Source organism: Mytilus galloprovincialis, chromosome 2 (genome assembly GCF_965363235.1).
Source record: "Mytilus galloprovincialis chromosome 2, xbMytGall1.hap1.1, whole genome shotgun sequence".
NCBI lineage: Eukaryota > Metazoa > Mollusca > Bivalvia > Mytilida > Mytilidae > Mytilus > Mytilus galloprovincialis.
The window spans coordinates 83,072,817-83,090,885 of NC_134839.1; the positions used below are offsets into that span (position 1 = coordinate 83,072,817).

Sequence of the window (18,069 nt, forward strand, 5' to 3'; positions counted from 1 at the left end):
CAAATTATGTCATAATAAAAAAATAGAAGATGAAAAACATTTTATCTTGCACTGCACAAAATATGAATCACAAAGTCAAAGAAATGTTCTACCACGTCCACTTGTATTTTTGTCCATCTGATGAGTTAAGCCTTTTTCAACTGATTTTTATAGTTCGTTCTTATGTTGTGCTGTTATACCACTGTCCCAGGTTAGGGGGAGGGTTGGGATCCCGCTAACATGTTTAACCCCGCCACATTATTAATGTATGTGCCTGTCCCAAGTCAGGAGCCTGTAATTCAGTGGTTGTCGTTTGGTTATATGTTACATATTTGTTTTTCGTTCATTTTTTTACAAAAATAAGGCCGTTAGTTTTCTCGTTAGAATTGTTTTACATTGTCTTATCTGGGCCTTTTCTGACTATGCGGTATGGGCTTTGCTCATTGTTGAAGGCTGTACGGTGACCTATAGTTGTTAATGTCTGTGTCATTTTGGTCTTTTGAGGATAGTTGTCTCATTGGCAATCATACCACATCTTCTTTTTTATATTATATCAAAATTGTCCTATTTTAAAAATTATGAAAAACAATCCAAAACTGAGGATGAATATATCAAACTACTACTTAATAACAAGTGTAGAAAAACACTTAGATTAATATCGTCTTTTATTAATCAATCATTTGAATCATTTTCTTCTGGAATGTCCCTGCTATGAAAACGAACAAGAAGATATGTTACACCAAATATCCAAAGAGGTCAGGGTCAGAAACTTGAATTTAGCTACTATGCTAACAAGACTGGACGGCGTGAACACAGAAGAGACAAAAGCCAAACTACAAACTACTAGTGGTACATTACATTGACAGGACGGGCAGATTTAATACTACTGTCCCACAATCCCAATCTTAACCAGCGCATACCAATTTAAAGCACAGAGAAGAAAATACCTTGAGGAAAACCGCACATTGAGACAATTCGTGCCAACAGGCCTTAAGATTTAGGATTGAGGCCGTTGCCAATTATTGTAATTGAGTTTGTGCCAATAAAATATTTGTATTTGTATCAATTATTTTTTTCCATGAAAGATGGGGGGCAGGATTTTGGATTTTGAAAAAGGGGGTCCTGGAACCCTGAAACTAGACATTTGGAGCAGACAAAAACTACAAAATCATAAACCATATAAATGAATCTCCATACATGGAGCCAGACACACTGTCCCCCCATCCAACCTTCTTTCAATATTTTGCATTTGATTTATATTATAAAACACCACTTTTGAATGCCAGCACATACTTCATATTTATTATAGCCACTCTGAAAGTAGGCTTACTGTACACATTAGGCCAATTATTTTTCTTTCATGCTTTTTTTACATGCACATACTCTCTAGCCCAATCTCATATTTTGATTGCCTTAATTTAAAATCAGCTAGCTATATTGTCTATTGTCTATTGTCTATATTATAATATTACATTTGAATTTTAAAAATTAAACAATTTGTGGGAAATTTACGGTAAAGGTTGAATAAATAATGATTATATAATATTTGGAACGAGATTAACGCAATCATTTTAAAAATGGCAGCCGACTGTCAAGGTCGGTTGTCGCCGATCTCACCAGAAATCCTTGACGATGAAGCTTTAGATCCAAGAATTCATGTAATTTAACCAGCATAAACGTTCTCTATATAGTTACTTTTAATATTATTAGTTATTTGTTGAGATTTATTGTAAAAAAAACAATTTACAACACGAATCCCCCCTTTTTTCTACAGTAGACACATCACATCAGATATCTTTCTGTATCTCTATTTCAGTGAATGACATCTTTTAGGATAAGAAAGCAATTTTTGATTATATGATATATAATTATGTTTGTTACCCTTTTCCCAACATACAGCATATAATATACATGTAAAATATGAAAATTGGTTATACATTAAAAGCAAGTTAAACTTATATAAGCCATAATAAGGTATGCACAGATCCTTTCCCTCCGCATACTATGCTATTTGGAAATCTGCCCTGGTTGACCCAAGAATCTGCCCCGCAGATTTGTAAATGATATAGTTGACGAAAATGGATCGTGTATTTCATTTGACCAATTTAAGCAAAAATATAACATTAACACAGATTTTCTTAAATTTTACAGTGTTATTTCGGCAGTGAAAGAGGCATCAAAATCTTTCCCTAAAGGATCTTACAAATTAGTTTGTCCTTTTATACCATCATGTCTACAAATATTTTTAAAACATTGTAAAGGATCAAAAGATATGTATTCTGTACTGACAAGAAATAATGTTATTCCTACTGGACAGCTTAAGTGGGTTAAAATTTTAGGTGAACAGAATCTGAACTGGAAAAAGATTTTCAGACTGCCTTTTGCTGTTACTAAAAATAGTAAATTACAGTGGTTGCAATATAGGATTAACCATTGCATTATTGCCACAAATCAGTATTTAGTTAAAATAAAATTGACTGATGATCCTTTATGTACATTTTGTAAATCAGATAATGAGTCTATAGAACACCTATTTTGGAATTGCAATACTGTACAAGATTTTCTACAGGATGTTGATAACTGGTTCCTTTCCGGTGGAATAAGTCTCCCAATAAATAAATTAAACTTTCTTTTTGGAGACTTATCCAAGATATTTCCCAACAACCCATATAACATGATTTTTCTTTATATTAAACAATATGTGTATAATTCTAGATGCTTTAAAAAGAATCTCTCATTGCAAGCAATTATAATAAAACTGAAAGATATGTATAAATTAGAGAGTATGATAGCTGTAAAAAATAAAAAGATAACTGAATTTGACAATGTATGGAATGTTTTTGAAAAACTGTTATTGAATACCAGCTAATGTCTTTTTTGTTGTTGTTACAATAAATTATGACTACTTAATTATAATCTTTTTTAAAGAAAATATTATTGTCGTGTTATGTACTTGATCAGTGTTGATGGCTGTTACGAAAGAAATATGTCTCGTAAATTTTCAATTTTTGTTCAACATAATTATTTGATATTTAAAATATAGATAGGGATGTAACTGGATAATCCTTTTGTGTTTTGTTTTTGTTTTTTGTGTTTTGTTTTCCTTCGTTATTTATTTATTTATTTATTTTTAATTTTTTAATTTTTTATTTCTTTATCTTTTCAATAGAAAATGTAAAATATTTCCAATTAAGATTTATTTATAAAAATGACATTGTATTTATCTTATATGTATTATATTGTATGTATGTCATGTATATGTTGTTTTTGTTGGAAATAAAAAAATCAAAAGTTAAAAAAAAAAAAGAATCTGCCCCGCTTGACTATTGACGTAAATTTGGTAGGACAAAAAGTCACAGGACAAAAAGTCACAAATAATATGTTGACAATTGTCTGAATATGTAACAGAAATATCTTGAAATGTTTACTGCCTGTCCCAAGTCAGGAGCCTGTAATTCAGTGGTTGTCGTTTGTTTATGTGTTACATATTTGTTTTTTGTTCATTTTTTTTTTTTACATAAATAAGACCGTTAGTTTTCTCGTTTGAATTATTTTACATTGTCTTATCGGGGCCTTTTATAGCTGACTATGCGGTATGGGCTTTGCTCACTGTTGAAGGCCGTTTGGTGACCTTTAGTTGTTAACGTCTGTGTCATTTTGGTCTTTTGTGGATAGTTGTCTCATTGGCAATCATACCACATCTTCTTTTTTATATTTTTAATACATATATCCATTATAAAGTTTAGGAAATGTGTCGTTATATTTGAAAAATAAAGATTTATTTAGTTTTAATCGTGCTAAAGACAGATTTCTTGGCACCATGAAGCCACTTTGACATTTTGTTTTTTTTAAATTATTTAATCATCTTTGATATTTTTTGATATATGTTGTTAACAAGTTGTTTTATATAATAGTTCAAGAAAAATACAAAATTATTTTTGCAGAAAAAAGCATTTTTTATTCAAAGAAAATAATCAGAAAAAAAGAATTGTGACTTTTTGTACTGTGACTTTTTGTCTGTGACTTTTTGTCCTGTGACTTTCTGTCCTACATTCATTTTTGTCGAGCCTTCGACTTTAGTCGAAAAAGCGAGACTAAGCGATCCTACATTCACTCTGTGGTTAAAGTTTTTGAAATTTTAATAACTTTCTTAAACTATACTGAATTTCTACCAAACTTAGACAGAAGCTTGTTTATGATCATAAGAAAGTATCCAGAAGTAAGTTTTGTAAAAAAAATTTCCATTTTTTCCGTATTTTACTTATAAATGGACTTAGTTTTTCTGCGAGGAAACATTACATTCACTCTATGGTTAAAGTCTTTAAAATTTTAATAACTTTCATAAACTATCCTTGATTTGTACCAAACTTGGACAGAAGCTTGTTTATGATCATAAGATAGTGTCAAGAAGAAAATTTTGTAAAAATAAATTTCCACTTTTCCCTATTTTACTTATAAATGGACTTAGTTTTTTTGCCAGAAACAAAACATTCACTCTGTGGTTTTTCTTCCAGTTAACATTACATACAGTCTGCAGTTAAAGTTTATAAAACATTTATTAGATTCATAAACTATCCTGGATTTTTTACCAAACTTGGAAGCTTCTTTCAATCAAAAGACAGTATCGAGAGGGAAATTTTTATTGATGTCTTTCCTCATTTTTGTTGAGTCTGCGATTAACAGAAAAGTAGGCGAGACACTGGGTTCGTGGAACCCTTACAAATTTTTGTATTATCATATGATGGCAAACTTTTATGGGACCCTTTGTGATGTTTAGTTATGGGGCACTTATATTGATAGGATGTATACACTTTCGCACGTTACACGTTTGCTCCATAGGTCCATCCCCATCCTATATATATGTTCATGATGTTTGCACAAAAAAGAAAAGTATACTACTAAAAAAAAGTTTAAAAACATGAAAAATGACTACACACAAAAGTGAAAAGATTTATTAAGAAACAATGAGAGAAATGTTTATAGCAATACAAATGCACTAACCAAAACATGATGAAGATTTATTCATCACAAGAAACAGGATTTCAGTGCACTTTATTTTGAAACAATGGAAAAAATATATGTTTAAAGCAATTCTCCACAGGCCACTCTGAAAAAAATCCTTCTTGCCTCAATAATCAGGCAAGAAGAATTGTTTTTTACACCAAAAAACGTTTTCAGGATGTCTATAGCTATATAATATTATGAAACAATGAAAAACAAATATTTATAGCACTACACTAACCATAACTCGATTATAACATTATTAAACACATGTACAAAACCAATAAAGAGGGAATGCAAAAGTGAAAAGGAGGGGAAGGGGGGGTGGAGGGTAACATGAATGGGAGTGAACAGGTTTTTGGGCGATTAGACTCAGATTTGTTAAACTATAGACTAATGTGTATATATTTATACTCTCAATAGCTTTTCAAGTTTCTGTTTGGTGTGAGCTCCGCTACGTTTACGTCAAACAATCCGGGCGTACACTTGAATTTTGGTAAAAGAATATTTTGATCTCAATAAATTGAAGAGAACTGGTTAAAAGCACACCAGCCTTGTAAATCTATCTTCAAAAGCTTGTAATTGCGAATAAAAGTAACGAAATTTACTTTCCAATCAAATAGTCCATATTATATTTAAAAATTTTGTTCATTTTTGGTCAGTCAAAATCTGAATCTACTGTGAATTCTACTTATTTTCTTTTTGTTTAAAGCAGTTGATTATCCTCTGAGATTCGATATGTGGTTGGAATTTTAGCTGTGTCTGTGACATTTGTGTCGAGAAAGCAAGAAATAGCCAGCATATATTTCGTCGGCATTGTCAACATTCAGGTTCAATATGTGGTTACAGTTTTTTAATAACAATAAATTAGTCAAACCTTCATGAAATTTTACAAAATTTGATCAGCAGCTTTTTATTCTCAAGATCTTTCAAACCATAATGATGAGATTATAATTTTAATTTCCCCGTACTTTACTGACAAAAGGAATTTCTTTTTGCAGTTTACAAGTACAGTCTGGGATTAAAGTTTGTTACATATCGATTACTTTGTCAAACATTCATTGAATTTTATGAAACTTCAGAAGAAGCTTTTTTTATGTTAAATGTCTTAAAATTTTGTACCGTAATTATAATTTTTCAGTTGACATACAGACTGATGTTTTCGCAATTGTAATTAACAGAGGGTGTGTGATTATTATTTTTTACATGATAGGTTTTAAAACATTCATATACATGTATTATCATGAAACTTAGGCAGAAGTTAATATTCCAGATCAAGGAAAATATCTAAAGAAAATGTTTGATTTTGTTAAATCCTGTAAGGGACTGATAAAAGTGATTCACTTTTTCGCGGGAAGAGGTAATCTCAGGGGAGAATGACCGATCCACAGAACCCTTTACAAAATTTCATAATGTACCTGATCATCTATGCAATTTAATAATTTCTTGCCCCTTAACGAAATTTGCACAAAAAGTTGTTTATAGAGTATTTTTTTACCCACATGTCCTTTTAAACATATTTTAAAGTAACTGGTTTTGACATTTCTTCAAACACCATAGAATGATTATTAGATTTAAAATCAATACAATGATTAAAGTAAACATAAAAAATATAAATAAAAATAGACTACAAAGTATGTTCAACCTGCTATTGATTAGGTTTTAATGACAGACATGGTATCTCATTCTTGATAACTCGTTAGGTTTTAATGACAGACATGGTATCTCATTCTTGATAAATCGTTAGGTTTCAGTGACATGAATCCCCTCGAATCCACTACAAGTAGGTGCTATAACCAGGACCCAATTGGGGCCCTCAAATCTCTCGCCCAGGTTAGAGTGTATACTTGCAAATAGCCTAGCTATGCCACTGGTGTTGAAGACCGTTCTTTGACCTATGATGGTTTACTTTTACAAATTGAGAGTTGGATGGAGTTCTCTCATTGGCACTTATACCACATTTTATATCTATAGACAATATCTCTGTTTCAGAATTTGCTATAAATAGAGTGATACTGTGACACTTGAACTATTGACGACATACAACAATCACTTTTCCATTGTGGCATCAGATATTTTCTATTTGTAACATATTATGATAACCTTTGTTATGAGCATATAAATCCTTAAAAAAAATTATTAATACTAATTATACATTTACTCAAATGAGTTTTATTTTTTAGGGTGAATTAGAGAGGTTGAATAAGGCATCTGATGATATAAACAAATTGGAACTAGAGTTAGATGTAAGTTCTTTAGATTTCTTTGACCACATACACAGTGGTCAATTATATTTTACCAATATAGGTTTTGTTTTAGAGTTAACTTGATCCAGCCATTTACACTCTTTTAAAGAAGAAAGAACATTTGATAATACACATATAGCATAAAAACTGGCTCAAGTAAAACCAGATCTATACTAAGTAAAAAAAAAAGCAATTGGTTTCTCTTTATTCACACAGCAAACTGTTTATAGACAAGATTGTCATTAAGATTTAAAGATTGAATCTATCATCTATGATACTTATGTCCATAAAATGACAACATTAAAAAAAAATGAGCTAAAAGGTACTGGCCAATTTAATGAGAAAATTTAGCACACACAAACATGTTAAACCTATCTACAGTACATGTACATTTTGTCCAAACCTAAGAACCAACTGCCATAATTGTTGTTCGCTAATGTAATTCAACTAAATCTTGCAATAAAATAGTAGCATAGATTTAAAAGAGACTGTCTGTTTCCAATGTCAGTAGCTACAAAATGTTTAAAATCATAGTAATCAATGACATCATAGGTAGTTTTATTTTCAGGATGAAAGGGCTGGATTTAGACAAGCATTATCAGATACCACACATAAACTCAATACTCTGGCAAAGAAGCTCGGATCTTGTGTTGAAAAGGCTAGACCATACTATGACCAAAGACATAGAGTTTTGGAGGTTAGATTTTATTGATCTAAATTTTTATTAATTTTTTTTTTCTTGTTAAAAAGTATATTATTATGAACAATTTTGTATTTTTCAAGAGTGTCTTTCAGATTTGAACAAAGAAAATATGTGGGTTGATTATTTGATTCTTTGTTCATTAAAAGTTTTGAAGATTTTAAGTTTTCATGTTTTAGATCTGTAATGAAAAAAAAACCCTCTTCTGTTTTACAAATGAGTTTCAACAAAAGTAATTTAATTCGTTTAAAACTCACTTCAGGATTAAGCTATCTTGTCAATTTCAGAGGCAGAAAAAACAGTTAATATCACAATATTCATGATATTAGTTAAAGAATTAGAATGAAAAAAACCCAAATTGCAACAAGTTGTCATACTAATGGAAAAAATGGCATTTCCCATATAAATTTAATGTTTTGAAATTTTCAGGCTCACTCAGAAGCACAGAAGGTTGCTATACGCTTTGAACGAGCGTGTAGCATGCATGAGGCAGCAAAGGAGATGGTACAGTTAGCAGAACAAGGATACATGAAAGGAGAAGCTTCTACAGATCCAGCTTGGCAGGAAATGCTTAATCATGCTACCATGAAGGTATATTTCTGCTATAATAGTAAATACTCAATGTTTTATCCCTACAACCATGATAAAAATCACATTTAATAATTTACTAATTGCATATGTATTGATAAATCTTTACATACTGATAAATAATAGTGAGATATAAAAAATCAACCTCTGAGTCGAGTGAGATATAATATTTAGGCTCTCCAGACAGTTGCATTTTAAATTCAAAAAAATCTCTTGAGTTGAGAAATATAGTACAATGTATTGCAAAGGAACAGCACTTGATGGAATGTGTACTTTGATTTGTTTAGATAATATATAGGCAACCATCTATATGATGGCACTAGGCGTGGTTGTCTATACTTGTTAATTCCCCAAAAAGCCAAATTAAAGTTAAACTAGAACTTAGATGTCATAATTGATTGATAACTCTGTACCTCCTTGATCAAGTGAATTACATGTTGATTGATGATTATAAAGAAACTGTATACAATAACTAAGTATTAGAAAAAAAAATGTTTTTTGTAGATATAGAAAGAATTTTTTGATTTACAGGGAGAGTTACCAATTGCAAAGTATACATTATTTTCTCAAATTCTTCGTCAATTTATCCCCTCCTGCACCTATTGTATAAAAAAAGTTAATCAACTTGTGGTTCGTTTGATCTCAGTTTTTCATTGGGTAAAATCCCATTATGACGTAGAGTTTTCTTGTTTTCCTCTGTATTTCTCATTGTGACGGCATGAAAAAAGGTGACCATGCCTGATGACGTCACATAGAAAGAACACATCTTTTTGCAGATCAGTCACAAAGAAGGAATAAGTTTGCCTGCCTATTGTTTGAAAATCATTAGAGAAACAGATTCTACCACCAAATCTCGTGTTATACGATATTTATCCACTCTCAACAGTTAAATTTTAAATATTTAAAACACTCGACGAGCCTCACGCTTTAAATTTGAAAATTTAACTGTCTCGAGTGGACAAATATCGTATCACACTCGATGCAGTGGTAGAATCTATATTTATTCAAAATGCACTTTCATCAATTTTGAAAAATCTTTGCCTTCAATTTGATTTTCAAGATGGTGAAATAATGCTCATTTCAACAACTTGTTTAAGTTGAAAGCAAAAGTTTAGAATTCTGCATGGCCTAACCTCCTACTTTACACATCATTGCACATGGGAAATTTATTGTGTTGTTTAAATGGTCATTTCATGGTTATATTTTATGATGTCTTTTGATTTGGGTTTTAGAATCTCACCTTTATATACAGATTAGGAATAGTTATTAAGGTTCAAACTTAACCTTTTCAGGTTAATGAAGCAGAAAAGGAGAGAAACGAGAGTGAGACAGAACATATGAAAACAATGCATAGTTTCCAAGAATCGGATGAAAAATGTCAGAAGTTACAAAAAGAATTAAAGAGAGCAATTACTAAATCTAGGTAAATAAGACAATTAGCAAAAGTCTATAAGCTTAGGTCATCCATCTGTATTTGTTGTACATAATGATTGTGAGGTGTACATCTTCATCTCACTTTGACACCATTTGCATGGTGTATTGGACAGCACTAAGTTTATGGGTTAAGTTGGGGAATTTAATGATGATAATACTGACCATGAAGTACAAGCTGGTGCAATAGAAGATATTCTTCTTGACAATGAGAATGAAATTTCCCGTAATTCATTGATGTAAATCAATGAAATATCAGCTAAACATTTTTCAATAAGTATAGAATTTGAAATAACTAAATTATAACTAATGATGTTATACACTTCGGGTTTTAACGGATTTCCCTTTCCCTTATATTTTTTAGATGAAACACAAAATTTGTATCCACAATTACAATAAATTTTCATGCCCCAGACGCTAGGCAAAAGGAGAATTAAGGTTCACTCTTGTCCATCTTTTTGTCTGTATGCAAAAAATTGGATTAAATTCTCCAACTTAAGTTTGGCTCAACCAAATGATATGGACTTATATGCAACATTAATACTAAGATCCAAATTGGGTGGCGTCATTTTCACTGTTATCAAGTTATTTTCTTTACAATTTGCCCTTTCTGCACTCTAAATGCTGTCAACGATCAGCACAGATCAGCACAATGCTTATTACTCCCAAACACAGTCACAGATCAAATTCGAATTCGGTAGTAATCACTTTCACTGTTATCGAGGTTTGTCCCTTTATAAATGGAAAAATATCTTAATTTGTAGTATATTTACAAGCAGGGCATCTGTTTTTTTCCCATGGATGCATTCTTCAGGAGCAGATCTAGCAATTTTAAAAAGGGAGGGTTCCTAACACAGGATAAGGGGGGGGGGGGGGGGGGGGTTCCAACCACATGTCCCCATTCAAATGCATTGATTGTCCAAAAAAAGGGGGGTTTCAACCACTGGAAACCCCCCCCCCCCTGGATCCGCTACTGATTCTTCTTTTATTTATGATATTGATAGTGACAAACATATTTTCACAGACAACCTATTGGACCATCTGTAAATGAATGTTGCTGTTATAACACAAACACAGTTCAAATATTGAAATGACATTCAAACAATTGTCAATGCTTTTATCAATTAATGACCACAAGAGTCATAACATTGCAATTGGTTTTCAATATAGCAAAATAACAAATTTATTATTTGTTATTTGTTATTACTGAATATTGTATAGTTTTGCATAAAAGAAAAATACATAATCTAAAAGGGAAAAAACATTGAAAGAAAAAATAATTATCATCAGCTGCACATACCAAATTGTCAGGTAATTATTACAAGTAATTTGTAAAATGATGGCCTTTGCATGGTGAGATCTGTAAGTTAATTCAAGATTTTGTTAATTTCACAAGTTTCAATTTTCAGATCTCAAAGAAGTTTTCAAAATATATTTAATATAATAATTGTGATTGACACGAGCACAAAAAGCCAGCATGCTGTGGCAATACAGTATTAAACACAAACAATGAGTTTGCCATTTTTGCCCCTTTCTAGCCTGAGGACACAAACTCACTTCCTACAACTAGGGGACATAACCAACAGATATCAGTTAACTTTGTTGTAAGTATCAACTCAGCATGAACCATGTAAATGATACCTACATCATATGTTGTCTCTGGCTTGTATCTACTGATATAGACTACAGTTGTAATCACTGAAATAAACTAATACTACAATGCTTTATACATTTTAACGCTTCAACTGACAAGTCTTTCCGAGTAGCATTTTATATTTTGAAGACTTATCAAATTGTTGAAACCATGACTAAAATATTTTAAAATTTTCTGACAGCTTAGTTCGATTAGATTTTTTCCCCCTATTATATACAATTAAACAATATCCATGAGAAAAAGCGACTATTTGTGTGTCAGAAATAGACATTATCATTATAAGTTTTTATCTCTTGTCAATTAGTAAAGTAGTCTGAAAAATTAAAAATAATTATTTATTTCTTGTCATAGTAAATACTTTATATTTATAGCATTAATTTAGATATCAAGAAAAACATGTTGTACTATAGATCTAGAGAGTAATATATATAATTAAGTTATGTTCTGTTTGTTTTTAGACCATATTTTGAGCTGAAAGCTGCCGTAAATCAGCAAATGGAGGTAAATGACCCTGCTAATGTCTTAGAGAAATATAGAATCATATCTCCCTCACATACCTGTAATGTTCCAGACCATAATAGACACTTATCTAATACCTCTTAATTGCCTTTTATATCATCACTCATTATATATTATATGAATATTCAACAAATGGAATATTTATGAAAAAGAAAAGTATTACATTTATATAGCAATAGAGAATGAAAGAAAAGATAATTTCACATATAAGGTACCAATTATTCATCTTTTCAGCATGCTTTTTTCATCCTTAGGACAAGAATTTAGAAATTTAGAAGAAGAAAACGTAATGTGTTACATAAAGATCATTGATACAGCAACCTATGTACCACAAACACTATAGATTAAACAAACTCTGTTACTCATACACTTCACAGAATTTGATTATTTTTGTGTGCTTGACATGTATGTTCATGTATGGACATTTGTGTATTGTTGAAGATTGTATGGTGACAAAAAAAAAACAAATACAGAACAATAACAAAGACATATTACAACAGCAATTTTTGTTACTTCACCAAAAAATATGATGTCTGTGATTAACCTAATCAACAGCAGTGTGATGTGCATATTCAAATGAAGCAAGCATACAAAATTACAAATCAACAAAGAAAGAAAAGAAAAAAAGAAACTGATTGAATTGAGTAAAATGTCCTAATTCAATGTTCATTTATAAATTATAGGATAACAAGAGGGCAATCAAGATATTGGAGGAAGATGTCCACTCTGCCAAAGTCATGTACTCTGAAGCTTTAAGGAATTTGGAAAAGATAAGTGACAGCATACATCAGCAGAGAATAGAAAAACAACAACAAATAGAACTTGGAGAAAGAGGTGCTGGGGTAGGGTCAGAAACACCCTCACCACCCCCAGTACGTCAGAAGGACAAAAGTTCAATAGACGGTCAGAATGATGTCAGTATTAACTCAGAAGAGTACAGTTCTAATAGACCATTATCAGGGTACCAACCTAACCAGTATTCACTGCCATCAGTTATTCATGAGTCTGTAGAAAGATCCAGGAACCAGAGCTATAGAACTGCAATAGAACATAGAAGCAGTATAAAAGAACAGGACGAATTTCCTGTTCCAAGTTTGGAATCAGAATACATGTCTTTACCAAAGACAACAGAATATAATAAAAATGATAGAGATACAATATCTACCTCAGTAAGGCAAAGAGAACTTGATAGGACAAAAAGAAATAGTGCTATTCGTGGAAGTGTTTTATCTGAAACTGGATCTCAGGAACAGGAGAGATCCCCCTCAAGATCACGTAAGAGTAACAAACTGAAAGGTGGACTTATTTTACGTATTGATAGTGCAATGGACCCCTTAGCTCAGAAATACCAGACTGAGGACATACAGCCAACACGTAAACGAGAGAAATCCCAAAAGAGTTTACATAGATCTCAGGCAAAGTCAGGATATATTCAAGAAAATAGATCTCTACCAATAACTCCCACTCAATCAAATGCATTTTGCCCACCAAGAAGTTCCCCTAGTCATTCTAGTCTGTCGTCTGCTCTTTCTCTCCCAGAAGAAGACAGATCAGACGCTGAAAGTATAGCCAGTACAGGACCCATGCTGGATGATGATCAGGTAGAATTACTAACAATGGAGTTTTCAGAAGAAGTGTTTGATGAGGAAGAAGCTAAATCGAAAAGACTAGAACGACGTGATTCTCAGCACCTTAATCTACCATCTAAATTATCGTATTTGGAAAAATATATACGCCAAACATCTCATGACAATCTTGATAAGTCAAAAATTGATGATACAGAAGATTCAATAGAAGATTCAACAGTCCAAATAACGGAGAAATTGTCAAGTATTAATCTAGAGGAAGGACCAGTTACAACGATAGACAAAACACTGACAGATGATAGTATAGATGAGATAGTTGACACGCGGGAAGATAGGAATTCTGATTAGTTTTTAGCATCTGTATAGTGGTACATGTGTTCATTGGTATGTCATGTCAGATTTAGTTGTGATATTATTGTTGGTATATATATATATGTACATGTTATACATGTTATTTATGTATCTATTTCTGTAGGAAAATTGATCTGGTGCTTGCTTTTATCTAAATCTACATTCTTTATTAATAATGTACAAGATAATATGATTTTCCATATTTTTCATTATGCTGGAGAAAGATTTTTTTAAATGCTGCCTTGCTTAAATAATAGTTCTATTAAAATCCAGTTTTTATGTCAGTAAGTCAAAATATTGTCCCATTTTAATCCTATTTGACAGCTTCCAAGAAAAATATTTAGACTTTGGCAGTCAAGTTTGCATAATGAAGCTTATCCCAATGATGAATGCAACCATGCTGTATCCATGGTTTCTTGGTTCTTGACTGCAATCAGGGAGATATCTCACAACCTCAAGTTACTTGTTTGACCTTCATCTCACATTTAGACTTAGGCAACAGAGAAGGTTGTCTTGTACAGTGACCAATCATAAGTAGAAATGGTAGTTGTATCTAAATTTCACTTCAAGTGTCATAGCAAAAAGGTTGCTGTAACGACCAAGAAATGGATTAATGTTTATTATAGTTTAATATCTTTGTTTTCAGCAGCCTAAAATTGTATTGCTTATATCTGAATTTGTGAAATGGCTAAAGTTCAAACAGGATTTTGAAAAGCATGTGTTTCACATAAATGGTTTTTGTCCGTTGACTGCTTGCCATAATTTATCTGCATAATAATATTTGATAAAATACATAATTTATTTAACAATAGAAATAGGTTCAGATACAAAATGTAGGTTGTATTTTATTTCTTATATCGTGAACATGTCAGTTGTGTTGTTTTAAGAAAATGTTTTTATCTGAACATCAAAGTTTTTTAATTAAATGGCCTGACCAAAGTGTTAATTTTAACTGTTGTCTTTGCTTCATCTCTGTCTAGTTTCTGTTTTTAAAATGGGGATTTCAGTTAGACCCAAATATGGGAATGATCATTTATATGATGGCAATGGGTAAAAGACTAAAAGTTAACTTCAGGTCTTTCTCTCTTTTATTCAGAAGTAATTTAATATATACTTTCTTTAATGGATAGATGTTGAAGATGACGGACAGGTAGAATTCTCGTGATTTACTAAAGCAATCAGCTGATTACATTGGTTACTCAAGTTTCCTCCATTACAAATTGTGACTTCCATAAAATTGTAGATTGTTGATAAATCTATAATACTTTTATACTCCATCATTCTATAGATTTGCTTACTTGTTGTAAGAGAAGCTTGAGGATTAATTGTCTAGGTTTTTAGCATAAATTTTGACTTAAGGTACAGGTTTACAAATAACTAATACATTTTTTTTACTCCTCAGGAAATTCTTGACAAATTACAATACTTTGTATATTCTGTAATAAGATAATTCAAAACCAGCTTCTGCTCTAAAACAAAGTTCATCTTTAATAAGTAGATTCTAACTGAAATTTCATGTACATGTAGTTCATATGATTTGCTTAAAAAAATACTTTATAACAAATCAAAATTAGTTCAACTACTTATATTGTTTATATATGACAATAGATTTGTTTTTATAAATGGCACTTTCATTGGTTTGTTATTTTTCACATTTTACTGTACTGAAGATCTGTGTGCTATTGTTTATATATTTTGTGTGTACTTTACTGTTTATTGACATGACATTTATAAACTTTATTATTTCTTAGTTTATTACTAGTCAATTTTTAAATTATTTTCTTTGATTTTTTGAGAATTTTTATTCAACCTCACAGTTACATAAGGTGCATATTTTTTCGAAACATGCCATTGTTAAAAAGAAAGTAATGAACTTTGCTGTTTTGCCTTACAAAGGAGAAATCATGGAACGTCTCCTCAGGCAAGAAGAAACTATTTACCTGATTTGAAAAAGTACACTTTGAAAAAACAATGATTCAAACAGCTGATTAGGCATTTTAAAACATGTAACATGTTGTCTGTTCTATGGTCATGTTGTTATCTCTTTGACATATTCCCCATTTCCTTTCTCAATTTTAACAGTCACAAACTAGTTTAAATAAAAAGAGATGAGACAGCATCTAACAACAACAAAAACCAAAAGAGTCCTAGAGGGCAACATATACAGTCTTCAACATTTATTTGCCAAGCTCTCAATATCGTCCTCAGGCTAAAAAGAATGTGAACACATTTAACAGAAGCAATCAATTCATTTTGGTGGATAGTTGTCTCATTGGCAATCATACCACATCTTTTTTCTTTTATAGATCAACACAATAAACATGAAGGATATTGTTGAATGTTTTCATTCATTTGATACATTCTTTCTTATACAGTATCAATTCAATGTGTCAGAGAAATAGAAGCAGGAGTAAATTTTGGAAATAAAATATTCCAAGATACATTTTTGTATAAATCTTTGAATTTACACTTTAAAGGCAAAAAGATGTAGATAATGAATATATTGTATACTTTGCACATGCCGTGTGCGTGATTTTGGTTTTCTTCTGTCTTTTACCTGTGTTTTTTTTTTTGCAACTGAAAGGCCTCTTTAAAAAACTCAGTGATGTGAGCTAAATTGCAGCTGGCATTGGTGTATAAAATGATTGCAAAGTATACATGTCTGTAGGGTTTACTTGACTGTTACTTCACTGAGTCTTTCTCAGAAACTACTGTTAGAATCCATTTTTCAATCCAGTTTGTTGCAAAGTATAATTCTATGTTTTAAAATAAGAATGGAAATGGGAAATGTGTCAAAGAGACAACAACGCATACAGAGAGCAGAAAACTGGCCAAGGCAGTGCTCATTTGACCTTGACAGCTTGACCTCATTATTATTGATGATATATACTGCGGAATCAATTGTTTTTCAATCCTTAAAACTTGGCACCCATGAAAAATTTATGAATACACAGTACATTGTACATGTTTACGATTTAAAATTTTTATTATATCTGAAGAAGGACATTAAGCTGAAAGTCTCTCCTAAACAAACTAATCAGGCTATTCAAATTTATACACACTCTTGTGTTATTTTATGCTAAGATGGATATTTCCTGTATTAAAGTATTGTAATGTAATTGCTACAAGTGACAGTTTGGATTATTCTTAGTACTTGAACAATGCTGTTCATAAATATGCTGACTTTATATTACAATAAATTCGATATTTTTGAATAATCCATGTCCTTTACAGATTTTATTTTATGCATCCTGTTTTAAAGTTGACAATGAATGAAACAAAATGTGCCTCATACTTCAACCTTTAGTTACCAAACAATACAATCCATTATTATGAAAAACGAATTGTTACATTACTTACTGTCTTCAAAAATAAATAATGAGCCTTGTATTTTCCAAAATTTTTTTTTTTTTATTTTGACAAACCTCTCATCTCACAATTTTTGCAATAGTAGAAACATAGCAAAAATTCTGTATTTACAGGATATTTTGGATCATCTTCATAAACCACATTCAGTACATAATTTACTTGCTTCAATGTTAATTTTTGTTTCACTCATAACAAGGCTTCCATTAGAGACCTATGGAGAATATACTGTACTACCTTTTTTATATTTTAAACCCTCAGTGCGTTATTATTTAGGTGTATAAAGTTTTTCACTAGACAAGATTACTATAAAAAAATAATATGTAAACTGATTTTTACTTGCCTATTTTATCCTTTTTTTGTATTGTGAAGTACCCAGATCTTCTGTTATTTTTCAATTTCATTTTAGTGTGAAAGAGAATTCAAAACATTAGGGTATGAATTCATATCATAATAACTGAAAGATTTGAGATAATTTAAAAATTATACAATAAAGTCTGCATATCTTTTTGGATTGCATGTTTCATTTTCTCATTTTTTCAGTAAATATAGTTAAAATGTATAAGTAAGATGGCAGTAGAACTTTATTAATGTTCTGTTGTATTAGAGATTGATTTTTCAAATAAACCATGAAGATAAAAAGTAGAA

General features: G+C 31.0%; 2 protein-coding genes across 4 annotated transcripts in view; one reads left to right on the plus strand and one right to left on the minus strand.

Annotated features, from left to right (window-relative positions):
* The window catches only part of LOC143064614 (cell death protein 6-like), a 40,870-nt gene extending 39,509 nt beyond the window's left edge, over positions 1-1,361 (minus strand). The window contains exon 1 of the mRNA XM_076237558.1: positions 1,273-1,361. The gene's annotated coding sequence lies outside the window, so the exon portion shown is untranslated. The remainder of the gene's footprint in view (positions 1-1,272) is intronic.
* The window catches only part of LOC143064613 (uncharacterized), a 30,186-nt gene extending 12,117 nt beyond the window's left edge, over positions 1-18,069 (plus strand). The window contains exons 1-8 of one of the 3 annotated variants that reach the window (XM_076237549.1): positions 1,525-1,637; positions 7,164-7,226; positions 7,795-7,923; positions 8,356-8,517; positions 9,807-9,937; positions 11,484-11,549; positions 12,058-12,100; positions 12,802-18,069. In XM_076237549.1, the coding sequence (XP_076093664.1) occupies positions 1,557-1,637; positions 7,164-7,226; positions 7,795-7,923; positions 8,356-8,517; positions 9,807-9,937; positions 11,484-11,549; positions 12,058-12,100; positions 12,802-14,052 (1,926 nt within the window). In that variant the 5' untranslated portion in view covers positions 1,525-1,556 and the 3' untranslated portion in view covers positions 14,053-18,069. Of the gene's footprint in view, positions 1-1,524; positions 1,638-7,163; positions 7,227-7,794; positions 7,924-8,355; positions 8,518-9,806; positions 9,938-11,483; positions 11,550-12,057; positions 12,101-12,801 lie in introns of those variants that run through there. The other 2 variants (XM_076237551.1, XM_076237550.1) reach the window with 2 other exon arrangements.